Source organism: Asterias rubens, chromosome 3 (genome assembly GCF_902459465.1).
Source record: "Asterias rubens chromosome 3, eAstRub1.3, whole genome shotgun sequence".
Lineage (NCBI taxonomy): Eukaryota > Metazoa > Echinodermata > Asteroidea > Forcipulatida > Asteriidae > Asterias > Asterias rubens.
Window position 1 is genome coordinate 10,722,015 of NC_047064.1, and position 12,645 is coordinate 10,734,659.

Genomic DNA, 12,645 nt, shown 5'->3' on the forward strand with positions numbered 1-12,645 from the left:
AGATTATTTCGTTTCTTAACATAAGGGCATTGAAGAATGGGAATTAAAGAGTAGTGACTCTTTTATAAATGGCCGTTTAAAGCCTTGCAGGGCTGTAGCCGAGCGATATCACACGGCCTCGACCCTGCCGGTTTTAAACAGCCATTTAAGAACTCGTCGCCTACTCTTTTATTCCCTTAATGAAAAGTTTTTAAACCAAGATAAGAGTTCTTAATAAAACCTCTGCTGTATACTGAAGACTGTAAGGTGTGGGCGTCGTCCTGTTACCATCTCAGGGGATACAATAAAGGAAGATGCATAGGCTTTTTTGTGATGTGCTCAGGACGGGCTACTGACCAACACATTATAATGATTTAAACAAGATCTATCTATTAAAAAAATACTGATTAAGCATAAATTACACATAAATCACCCTGAACATGATTCATATTATTAGCGTATGTGAGAATGAGTTTTCAAAGGTTGGTTGCATTTGCCCTTAAACGCTGCATATGTACAAAGTGTGAACCTAATAACAAAAGAGGTCCACATAATGCAGAGACATGAAACAATACGTGGGCCTGCACACAACCACACAGTGTTGTTTACAGTGTTGAAGAATAGGATGTTCCTTAAGTTGACAGAATAAAGGATGGTCCACACAGTGACTGCAACACAGAGCTGTGTGCATTTGTTGAAAGCAAGTGGCAAGTATAGTTTACTCATCCAAAAACCAATGCTGTTTTACATGACCATGGCATGCAAAGGGAGCCCTCTGAACAAAATGACACTGCAATAAAGTAGTTTATAAAATAGAAATATCGGAAGACCAAGGCACCATGGTGTTAACATAAGCTATATTTATACAAATCAGCTGGGCCCAATTCATGCCACTGGTTACCACAGAATTGGATGCTTACTGCCAGTAGCAGTAGCATCAGTAACTCCATTGCAGTAAGCACATGTAACTCTGTGGTAAGTACGTAGGGCAATGAAATTGGGTCCAGGTCTACACAATCTGACCTCCACCCCCACTGCTTACCACAGAATGTTATGCTTACAGCCAGTAGCAGTAGCATCAGTAACTCCATTGCAGTAAGCATGTAACTCTGTGGTAAGTACGTAGGGCAATGAAATTGGGTCCAGGTCTACACAATCTGACCTCCACTGCCACTGCTTACCACAGAAGTGGATGCTTACAGCCAGTAGCAGTAGCATCAGTAACTCCATTGCAGTAAGCATGTAACTTTGTGGTAAGTACGTACATGTAGGGCAATGAAATTGGGTCCAGGTCTACACAATCTGACCTCCACTGCCACTGCTTACCACAGAATTTGATGCTTACCGCCAGTAGCAGTAGCATCAGTAACTTCATCGCAGTAAGCACATGTAACTCTGTGGTAAGAAAGCAATGAAATTGGGTCCAGGTCTACACAATCTGACCTCCACTGCCACTGCTTACCACAGAATTTGATGCTTACAGCAAGTAACTTCATCGCAGTAAGTACATAATTCTGCAGTAAACGGGGCAAGGAAATTGGGTCCAGGTCTACACAATCTGACCTCCAAAATCTTCTCCAAAAGAACGCATACTTCTTATGGAAAATTATTGGTTTATGTACAACTGTCACTATTTATATTGTTGAAATGCATAGTGGGTGTCAAGTTACCCTGATTGTTCAGCATTTCACTTACGCTTCTGACTTAATAAATGCTATTAAATATGGATGCTCTTGATTCGAAACTGGTTGGTACAAACTGAGTATCACTTCAATAGTTTAACATTTACAACGCGGCTATTAAAGGCACTGGACACATTTGGTAATTGTCAAAGACCAGTCTTCTCACTTGGTGTATCTCAACATATGCATAAACTAACAACCTGTGAAAATTTGAACTCAATTGGTCGTCGAAGTTGAGAGATAATAATCACCATTGTCGCACAAGTTGTGTGCTTTCACATACCTTGAATTCGATTCAAATATTTCAGCAAGAACTAACTTCTTTCTCAAAAACTACGCTACTTCAGAGGGGGCCATTTCTCACAATGTTTTATTCTATCAACAGCTCTCCATTGCTTGTAACCAAGTAAGTTTCTATGCTAACAATTGTTTTTGAGAAATTATCAATAGTGTCCAGTGCCTTTAAATTTGTAAATTTAAAACAATGACAAGACTTGATTTTTGTATGTGCATCAGTGTAACATCAATCACCAGACCTGGCACTTGTGTTCTGGGTTCATCGGGCTCCCACTAGGGCAGTTGAAGGCTGTGCTGAACTCTGGCAAATTAGACAAGGCTCCTCTTATCCTGAAGTACAAAAAAGGTGAAGAAAAAAATCATCATAATTATCTTGATTTAGAATCAAAGAAAAGGGAAATATGGAACATTCATAACAAATAGGTAAATTGGAAAAAACAGATTCTAGCAAGTTAGATTAAGGCTTCTCCTATCCTGAAGTACAAAAAGATGAAGAAAAAAATCATCATAATTATTTTGATTTAGTGTGCGGGTCTTTTGTTGCTTTGTATTTATACCTTCTCTTATTTTGTAATTTATATAGTTTTGATATTGTGTATACCTGTATTTGGCCAGTGAATGTCAAGTTTTAATGTTTTTTAACGCGGACAATAACTAAATAAAAAATCTAATCTATCTTATAATAAATAGGTAAACTGGAAAGAACAGACTTTATGTAAAGCAGCAAAGGATACACATAATTTACTTGTATTCAAATAACCTTGAACAAATTGAATATGCTGACATTGGTGTAGCCTAGTCCAAGGCTCTTTGCGCAAGCACCCCACTTTGAATTCACCAGGGCCCAATTTCATGGCTCTGCTTACCATAAGCAAAGAATTGGCGGTTACAGAAGCAGGGAATTTATGTGCTTACGTCAAGGGTATTTCACGGGTTAGCATGGAATTTTGGCTTCTGCGCGTGCGTACTCCACGTTAATCGGCATTCTACGCTTACACAGCTAACGCAGAAATTCGGCGCTGCAGGTAAGCGGCAAATGGTGATCGTTGACGGTAAGCAGAGCTATGAAATTGGGCCCTGGTACATGTAGCATGAATCACATGGTGGTGTGTCTGTAACACATTCAATATGCTGTCATTGATTAAATGCATCACCATTAAATTATAGGTTTTTTTGTTTTTTTCATGCCGTTTGTTAATTCTGGCAGTGAAGCCAAGTATTCTAACAAAAGCAAATATAATCACTGTCCTAGCCAAGAACCCCATGGAGAGAAGACAATGAAGGAAGTGTCAGTTTTTAAATTTGGGAGAAAAGCCCCAGAGATTCATTCCAGGGAATCACTATGTAACAGGTAGGGATCAATAACCCAATCCGCATAGTGCCCTGGGCCCAATTTCATAGCGCTGCTTAACAGTAAGCAAATTAGTGTTCTTACTTTAGCAGAAAAAAATTTGCTAAGGGGCAAGCGTTTTCCACAGGTTAGCAGAAAAATTGGGCGGCCATATATTGCGCGTTTACCATGGATTTGCATTGTGACATCATTTATTTTCGTTTGGTAAGCACCGGAAGGTTAATGTAGCATGCCTTTCCATGTGCTTACAGTTAGCAGCGCTATGAAATGGAAATAGCATAGTAAGCACAAAATTGACCGCTAAGCAGTGTATGAAATTGGGCCCTGGTGGGATTTGAACTGGGATCCTAGAAGCAAAAGGTGAGGAAAAATAAAAACTATGCCAGTTAAAGACAGTGGTCACTATTGGTAATTGTCAAAGACCAGTTAAAGACAGTGGTCACTATTGGTAATTGTCAAAGACCAGTCGGTGAGGAAAAATAAAAACTATGCCAGTTAAAGACAGTGGTCACTATTGGTAATTGTCAAAGACCAGTCGGTGAGGAAAAATAAAAACTATGCCAGTTAAAGACAGTGGTCACTAAACTATGCCAGTTAAAGACAGTGGTCACTAAACTATGCCAGTTAAAGACAGTGGTCACTAAACTATGTCAGTTAAAGACAGTGGTCACTAAACTATGCCAGTTAAAGACAGTGGTCACTAAACTATGCCAGTTAAAGACAGTGGTCACTAAACTATGCCAGTTAAAGACAGTGGTCACTAAACTATGCCAGTTAAAGACAGTGGTCACTAAATTATGCCAGTTAAAGACAGTGGTCACTAAACTATGCCAGTTAAAGACAGTGGTCACTAAACTATGCCAGTTAAAGACAGTGGTCACTAAACTATGTCAGTTAAAGACAGTGGTCACTAAACTATGCCAGTTAAAGACAGTGGTCACTATTGGTAATTGTCAAAGACCAGTCATTTCAGCTCAACCGGTCATCAAAGTTGCAAGATAATAATGAAAGAAAAAACACCCTTGTCACATGTGGTTGTGCGCTTTCTGATGCTTGATTTTGAGACCTCAAGTTCTAAATCTGAGGTCTCAATATCAAATTCATGGAAAAATTACTTCTTTCTCAAAAACTACGCTACTTCAGAGGGAGCCGTTTCTCACAGTGTTTTATACTATCAACCTCTCCCCATTACTCGTTACCAAGTAAGTTTTAGGCTAAAATTATTTTGAGTAATTACTAATAGTGTCCACTGCCTGTAAGGACTACATGTACTAAGGACTCACCTGAATTGATCAATGGCATGTGGGTCAGTGAGTATCATAAGATCAGAGTACTGTGGTGTTTCGTAGCTACACCACACCTGCGCCATCCCAAGGAAGAATTCTTGAGACAAGGTCAGATTGAGCTGAAGTTGCAGATCATGAGGGTTGTCTTTACGCCATCTCTTGTATGCCATGTAGGCTATCTTCACTCCGCCGTTATCGGCGATGTTCTCCCCTAGAGTGAAATGTCCATCGAGCTGTTGGCAACAAAACAGATAGACCAAGAAATAAATTTCAGGAGTGAGTTTATGTATGGCGAAAGGCTAAAAAAAAGATCTCTGAATGTCACCTTAAGCTTGCTGGGCACTGTGTCCGCCACTCAGAGCTTGTCGCTTGCCCAACCATCCTTTTGAGCCCAGACAAGTCAAGGCTTCTCATGGGAGAAGATGTCTTTCCTTCGTGGACACCCTGAAACAAGACACCGGCTTTCAGGAACTATGCTCCTGCATGCTGGATCGAAATATCTGGACAAAAATCACTGGGCAGGCTCAAGCTACTACATGGCGCTCAACTTAATGATGAATGACTATGCTGGAGGACATGGTCTTCAAAGGGGAATATGCACACTTTCCACCTCACAAGATTGGACATTTTGATATGCACACAATCTGCCTGACAAGTTTTAACCATTATGAGCTCAATCAAGTCATCAAATGTAAGATTGTCAGTAAACTTAAATCAAATCTTATTTGTGCTACACATGTACATTTGACAATGTTCATTACCAACTCACCATAAACTTACTATGACTGTTTTGAGAAAAACAATTTTTTGTTGTCTATAGGGCAGATTAAAACAACCCAAAAGTAAGTCGAGTTGAAAAAAAAAAAAAAATGGATATCACAAACAAAAATTCGGTCTCTCTTTCACTAATTTATACTTGGATATTATAACTATTATTTGACACTTACGTTTTTCTCCCCAAACTGATACTGTGAGTACTGATTGACCATACAGTCAGCCCTGGCTTCATACGCCACAGCAGACTGATTCTCCCACCAATCACGCAGATTTCCTAATTTATCAAACTTTCTGCCAGTGTTATCAAATCCATGCGTCAGTTCATGGCCCATGATCATCCCAATGGCTCCATAGTTCATTGACCTGCAATTCATAATGAGTTTATTGAACAGTTTGTTTGATATACAAAATGGTCTTACAGTAACTTGAATAAAAGGTCTTAAACTGCCGTTTAAGAACGAGTTTCTACTCTTTCATTCCATTCATTAATGCCATTGTGGTTAAAAAGCGTAATAAAGTAGGAGACTCTGTTAAATAGTATCTGTTTTACCGACGTCCTTGAGCTCTGTACGTGTGGTGCATTTTTATGAGACAGTTTTGGGATATGCTTTCGTGCACGTACGTGTATGCGTCCTCGTATCCATGGGCTAATGGCGCGGCAAGATCAATCACCCCGGAGCGAGGTTGTGCGCTAACCCGCACAAATGCTATCCAAAAACAACCGGTTATAAACAGCTCCAAATGGTCATACATATCAACCACTACAACACCCCCACAGGAATGGTGAATCTGTCTGGGGTATTTATGAATAGCCAACGACAATGAGTTCAGTGGCTTACACTCTGCGCGGCATAAAGGCAAAGTATACTTTGGGGTTTTTAAACCGTTCAATTGTTTGAATCCTATTTGATTGAAGATACACAATAAGACTACCCGTGTGAACAATTCACTTCAAAAGGTGGTCGCGGTTTTGAGATTTCGCCAAAAATCTTGAGCAGGAAGAACATGATCTCTGATAAGAAAACACAATCTGAGAAACATTGCTGACTGTAACGTTTCTCTGACTCAAATGTTGGGGCATTAAAAATCTTTTTAAACAACCACATTACTTTGAAGTGAAATGTTTCTCAAAATGCTTGATAATATCAAAGCTGCGGTTTTTTTGTGTGTATAATTTTAGGAGTGATAACCAAATGTATACCTTGCCTTTAAACACTGATGTGTTAAGTACATAAGCTTCAGCAATTTTGACAAAAAGTCAACTTCAAAGATATCTAATTTTGATTTGAACAAAAAAAATGTACTCAAAAGGGAATTTGAATCTGTGAGCTCTAGATGAACATACATGTACCAAACAAACTATCTAGCCCTAATGCTAACATGCAAACGCCAAATTTCTGCACTAGCTGTACCCTACGTACAAGCCAAAATTCCGTGCTAACTCGTGAAATACGCTTGCCGTATGCGGGGAATTCCCTGCTTCTACAAGCGCACTTTCTTTGCTTGCTTGTTGGGCCCAAGTATAACCATCATTCTCAAAAGCTCAGAGCAAATTTACTCCTGTCACATCGCATCTCAGAGTCTTCCTTTGGGCCAATAATAATCTTAATACTCACATTGGTACATTGTTGTCAAAGAATGGAGGCTGAAGTATACCAGATGGAAATACCATCTGGTTTAAAGAAGCACTGTAATATGCATTCACTTCAGCTGGGGCCATGCTCCATCTAGTGATAAACAAACATATAATCCTTCTTTTATAAAAATAAAAATTCTCCAGAAGATGATCAGAGCATACTGATCGAAAGGTCGAGTTGAAACCAACGGTTCTTTTCAGAACCACCCCAGCTCATTTGGAGATTATTGTTTATGGTGCTATCGCAAACCCTTCCTTATCGCATTTCCACTTCAAATCATACCATAATAGTTGTTAAAGTACAGCTGCTTTTGCATCATACACATGTAGAAACAGACACCTAAAAAAGATAAAGGTATTTAAAATAACAATTCGGTAAACTCAATCTACGCATACATACATGCATGCCCCAAAAATGCCAGAAACTGGTATTATTGTACATGTACATGTATATCACAATGGGTGCGGTCGATTCATGTACATGTATATCACAATGGGTGCGGTCGATTCATGTACATGTATATCACAATGGGTGCGGTCGATTAGCTTTGTCATATCGACCCCGCGGTGCTCACTCACTGAGAAGAGCTAACTGAACTATCACTCACCCTCACGTGATGACGTCATGCACCTGGGGCCAGCCCCAAGTCACCCACTTCACAAGCAGGGCACTTGGGCTGACCCAGGTGAACCCCTTGAGTGACGTCAAAGCTATTCGAACGTACCAGGGGCAGACCAGGGTTGACTCGGGGAAGCTAACACAACCATAATTGGCAAGGCGTGCCTCGGCCGAGCCGGTTGAGAGCACCAGATTCGAGCTCTGGTGTTGACACTTGATCCTTCAGCAAAATGCTTCACCATAAATGCTTCACCATAAATGCTTTGTCATTCGGATAAATGTCCCATTCGAATGACAAAGCTACACTGTATTCTCAGTACTTTGTCGACTTCTGCGAATGAATTTAACAGGCAAATCACTCGGGTGGGATTCAAACCAACAACCTTTACATTGCTAGAGCAGTCGCCTACCACAAGACCGCTGAGCTAGCTCGGTGGCTAGAGGCAGTTTGAATCATTAGTGGTGAATACTGCAATGATTTAACAGATGTCAATCTTTGCACCAGGACAAAATTTAATTTTGTTTTTACCCTTACACCAACTATGATGCATGATGCAAAAATTTATATCTTTTGCCTGTTTAGATTAATCCTAGTGCTACAGATATAAATTGTTATTGTTGTATCACCTTGTTTTGTCAACAGGAGTTCCAAAATCCTTCAGACCTTTCTGCCTGAAAAATCTCACGATGTTCACTATGCTGTCCAAGCTGTTTTCTGTTGAAATGGAAAGCTGTAGAAAGTAAGCAGAAACGGAAAGTTACATGATGACAAGTGTTAAATGCTCCTATGCATCAATTTATTGGCTCCAATAATACTTTTGGTTGGTTTTTATTGTGACCTGCTATCTATGGGGTGTCGTGGCCGAGCGGATAAGAGCACTCAAGCTCTGGTGTTTCTGTTCATCAGAGTATGGGTTCGAATCCTGGTCGTCACACGTGTGTCCCTGAGCAAGACTCTTAACTACAATTGCTTCTTGCCACCCAGGGGCAAATGGGTACCTGTGGGGCCAGAGATGGTTCTTGTGGTTGGTTTAGCTTAGTGCACTACAAATTTGGCACCACAGGCTGTGTACTCCCTAGGGAGCTGAGATGGTTTAAGGAATGAAATGGCCCAGTGACCAAGGTAATAATGTTTAAAGCACTTTGAGGAATGGTGTATAAAGCAATATATAAAAACCAAACAGCTTTATTACTACAGCAAAAGTGCCACTGAAAAGGTCATTCACGCATTTGTTACTTCTCGTCTTGACAACGGCAATGCTCTTCTCTACAGTCTTCCTAACAACCAGATTTCCCGACTTCAACGGCTCCAAAATACTGCTGCCCGCATTGTGACACTGTCTAGAAAATCCTGTGCTATCACCCCCATTCTGAAACAACTACACTGGCTCCCTATCTCTCAACGAATCATCTTCAAGCTGATGCTCATTGTCCACAAAGCTCTTAATGGCAAGGCTCCACACTATATTTCTGAACTGCTTCAAGTTTACACTCCATCAAGGAATCTTCGATCAAGTTCCATGCATCTCCTCATTGAACCCAAGTCTCGACACTCATGGGGTGACAGGTCTTTTTCTTCAGCCGCGCCACGCATCTGGAACTCTCTACCACTTAATCTTCGATCTTGTGTTTGTACCGCAAAATTCAAGTCTCTTCTCAAAACTTATCTTATGTCACAGGTTTTCAATGACTAATTTTGTTGTTTCTGTTTTTCTTTGTGTTGTGTTTTGTTTTTGGTTTTACTGCGCCTTGAACACCCAGCAGGGTGGATATGTGCGCATTACAAGTCTTATTATTATTATTATTACAGCTAGCAATATAGTATACAAATATTGAGTGGCTCAGAGTGGAGCAGTCCAAATTTCACCGAGCGATAATATAATATTCTTCCCATTCCACTAATTAAAGCCACTCAATATTTGTTTTATATAACTGACATACGATAGATCCTTATCATTTGATGTATTTTAAAAGTACAACCTTATGAAAAATCACACAAATTACTGGTTCGGAACAAATTGTATTGACAACCAAAAATCATATAGCGTAGCGTAGCAGCAACAATGCACAAATTTAATAGCAATCAGATCACAACCTTTTGCACAGGTGCTCCTTTGTTTTAGCAGCGGCGCAGCAGCGCTGTAATGCTCAAAAACATTGGGAACAAGGATGATCCTAACTGTTGAATGGGAAATGCTATTCCCCATGGGCGAATAGGTCTTTTTGATCGCCGGTGCAGTTGGGAGTAATAGTGAATGTCACGTGAAGTAAGTTCCACCAATCAAATGACAAGGATCTGTATGTCAGTTACATAAACCTCTCTATAAAGCATCTTATCTTGCATCTGAAGTTCAGATCAATGTAAATTTCTTGCCTGGTGCATGTTTCTCGCCATACTACAATCTAGAGGAACATCAATTCCTACATTCAGTTCCGCTGAGTTATTTTCATCTTTTTAATCTTGCAGCCTTCACCAAAAGTGTTTTTTAGCCAACTTACATTCAAAAAAATATGTAAAAACAAGGCTTGATTGTGTAAAAACACAGCGCATTGCAATGTTACTAATAGGGTTTACAGATCTATGTTGGTAGTCATTGGTTCAAACCCCACTCTGGTAAACTTCTTTGGTATTAAGCCCCGTTCATACTCCCTGTGAATGTGAACGCAATACAAATTTTGAGGTCACAAATTCGCAATAATAATTCGCATCAGCTCAACTCCTAGGAAACATACATTGCTAAAAAACAGCCATGATGTCAAAAATTTGCATTGCATTCGCATTCACAGGAAGTAAGAACCGGTCTTTAGACGGCTTTTTCACAAAATGATAACAGCTGCTTTATGATATCTGTTGTATTTTGAAAATAATCACTAAGTTTGTCTTTGTAACCACAATATACAATTTAAATGCACTGGACACTATTGGTATTACTCAAAATAATTATTAGCATAAAAACTTACTTGATAACGAGTAATGGGGAGAGGTTGATAGTATAAAACCTTGTGAGAAACAGCTCCCTCTGAAGTAACGTAGTTTTCGAGAAAGAATTCATTTTCCACAAACTTATTTTGAGACTTCAGAAGTAGATTTTGAGGTCTCGAAATCAAGCATTTGAAAGCACACAACTTCGTGTGTCAAATTTTCACAGGTTTGTTATTTTATGCATATGTTGAGATACACCAAATCAGAAGACTGGTCTTTGACAATTACCGTTAGTGTTCACAGTGTCTTTAAGAAGGTGCTAAAAAATTTACCCCATCATGATATTCATCCAGCTTTTTGGGATCCAGGATCCAATCGGGGAAGCCAATTTTATTTTTGATGGCTCTGACTTTATCTTCAGCTCTTTCTCTTGTCTCATCATCCATCCATTCAACAAGGGGAAGATTCTCCAGAAATGCAAAGCGTATGTCTTCAATCATCTCCAGAGCCTGGTATGGAGAGAACAATGATAGATGTTTAAAGGCACTGGGCGGTAAGTGCTCACAATATTTGTTTGCTTACAAAATTACTTGGTTTACTGGCAATGAAGAGCTGTTGTATAAAACATTGTGAGAACAACTCCCTCTGAAGTAATACATTTTTGAAAAAAGAGGCGACTTAATTCTCACTCAAATATTCAAAGACATCATGCGGGTCTACTGATCATGAAGCTTTTTATTAGGCCTCTGAAAGCACACAAATTTGTGCAACAAGGGTGATTTTTCTTTCATTATTTTCTTATTAATACTGCAATGACTTATCCTGTCAAAATTTTCACAGATTTGTTATTTGTTGCATATGTTGAGATACACCACGTGAGAATACTGGTCTGTTGGCAGTTACCAAATGTGTCCAGTGCCTTCAAAAACACTGGACAGTATTGGTAATTGTCAAAGACCAGTCTTCTCACTTTGTGAATCTCAACATATGCATAAAATAGCAAACCTGTGAAAATTTGAGCTCAATCGGTAATCAAAGTTGGGAGATAATAATGAAAGAAAAAACACCCTTTCCACACGGTTCCACACGGAGTTGTGAGCTTTCAGATGCTTGATTTCGAGATCTCAAATTCTAAATCTGAGGTCTCGAAATCAAATCCGATGAATTTCTCAAGAACTACATGTATGTCACCTCAGAGGGAGCAGTTTGTCACAATGTTTTATACTATCAACCTCTCCCCATTACTCGTCACCAAGTTAGGTTTTGTGCTAATTATTTTGAGTAATTACCAATAGTGTCGTGTGCCTTTAACACACATGGTATAGTCAATCTTAACAAATGATTAACTCACAAACTGTTCTACAGATATGGTCCCTCATACCATCAATCTATCTTATCTTGCTCACAGTAAGCAAATTGCAACTGAAGTTGCACTATTTTTCAAACTGCTGTTTTAGGATATGCCTACTTTTTTTTCTTCTTTATAAGACAAAAAAAGTACTCTATCCATACAAAACTGTCAATGTGGTTTTATGCCAGCAACTATTTTAGTTAGCAATTCATTCCTAACAGATAAGTTTCTTTGTGAATGACAAACAAAAGTTGTGCCCACAGAGAGCACTGTGTAATGCACATTGAGACCTATCGAGATATCGTCAAAACACTACGCGTCCAGATAGGTCACTTTGTGAAACGCAAACTTCACTTCTACGCTGTAGCACAATGTACATGTATAGCATTGGTAAAGTGGCATACATGTATCTAGATAGGTCACTCCGTGAGTTTACAAAATTTGCAAATCTAGTGACACAAGCCAATCTGTTAAAGGCACTCGACACTGTTGGTAATACTAATACTCAAAATAATTTAGTATAAAACCTTACTTGGTAACGAGTAATGGGGAGCTGTTTATAGTATAAAACATTGTGAGAAACAGCTCCCTCTGAAGTAGCATAGTTTTCGAGAAAGAAGTAATTTTCTACTAAAATATTCAATTTGATTTTGAGAACTCAGAACTAGATTTTGAGGTCTTGATATCAAGCATCTGAAAGCACACAACTTCATGTGACAAGGATGTTTCTTCTTCCAATATTAT

The 12,645-nt window shown here is 39.2% G+C and overlaps 1 protein-coding gene across 6 annotated transcripts in view; it reads right to left on the minus strand.

The window, feature by feature from the left end:
- Positions 1–2,081: 2,081 nt before the first annotated feature.
- The window catches only part of LOC117288347 (endothelin-converting enzyme 1-like), a 36,118-nt gene continuing 25,554 nt past the window's right edge, over positions 2,082–12,645 (minus strand). For all 6 annotated transcript variants that reach the window (XM_033769171.1, XM_033769169.1, XM_033769170.1 and 3 more), the window contains 6 exons: positions 10,883–11,059; positions 8,255–8,358; positions 6,989–7,099; positions 5,543–5,735; positions 4,593–4,828; positions 2,082–2,288 (listed from right to left, as the gene is read on the minus strand). In XM_033769171.1, coding sequence (XP_033625062.1) covers positions 2,189–2,288; positions 4,593–4,828; positions 5,543–5,735; positions 6,989–7,099; positions 8,255–8,358; positions 10,883–11,059 — 921 coding nt within the window. In that variant the 3' untranslated portion in view covers positions 2,082–2,188. The remainder of the gene's footprint in view (positions 2,289–4,592; positions 4,829–5,542; positions 5,736–6,988; positions 7,100–8,254; positions 8,359–10,882; positions 11,060–12,645) is intronic.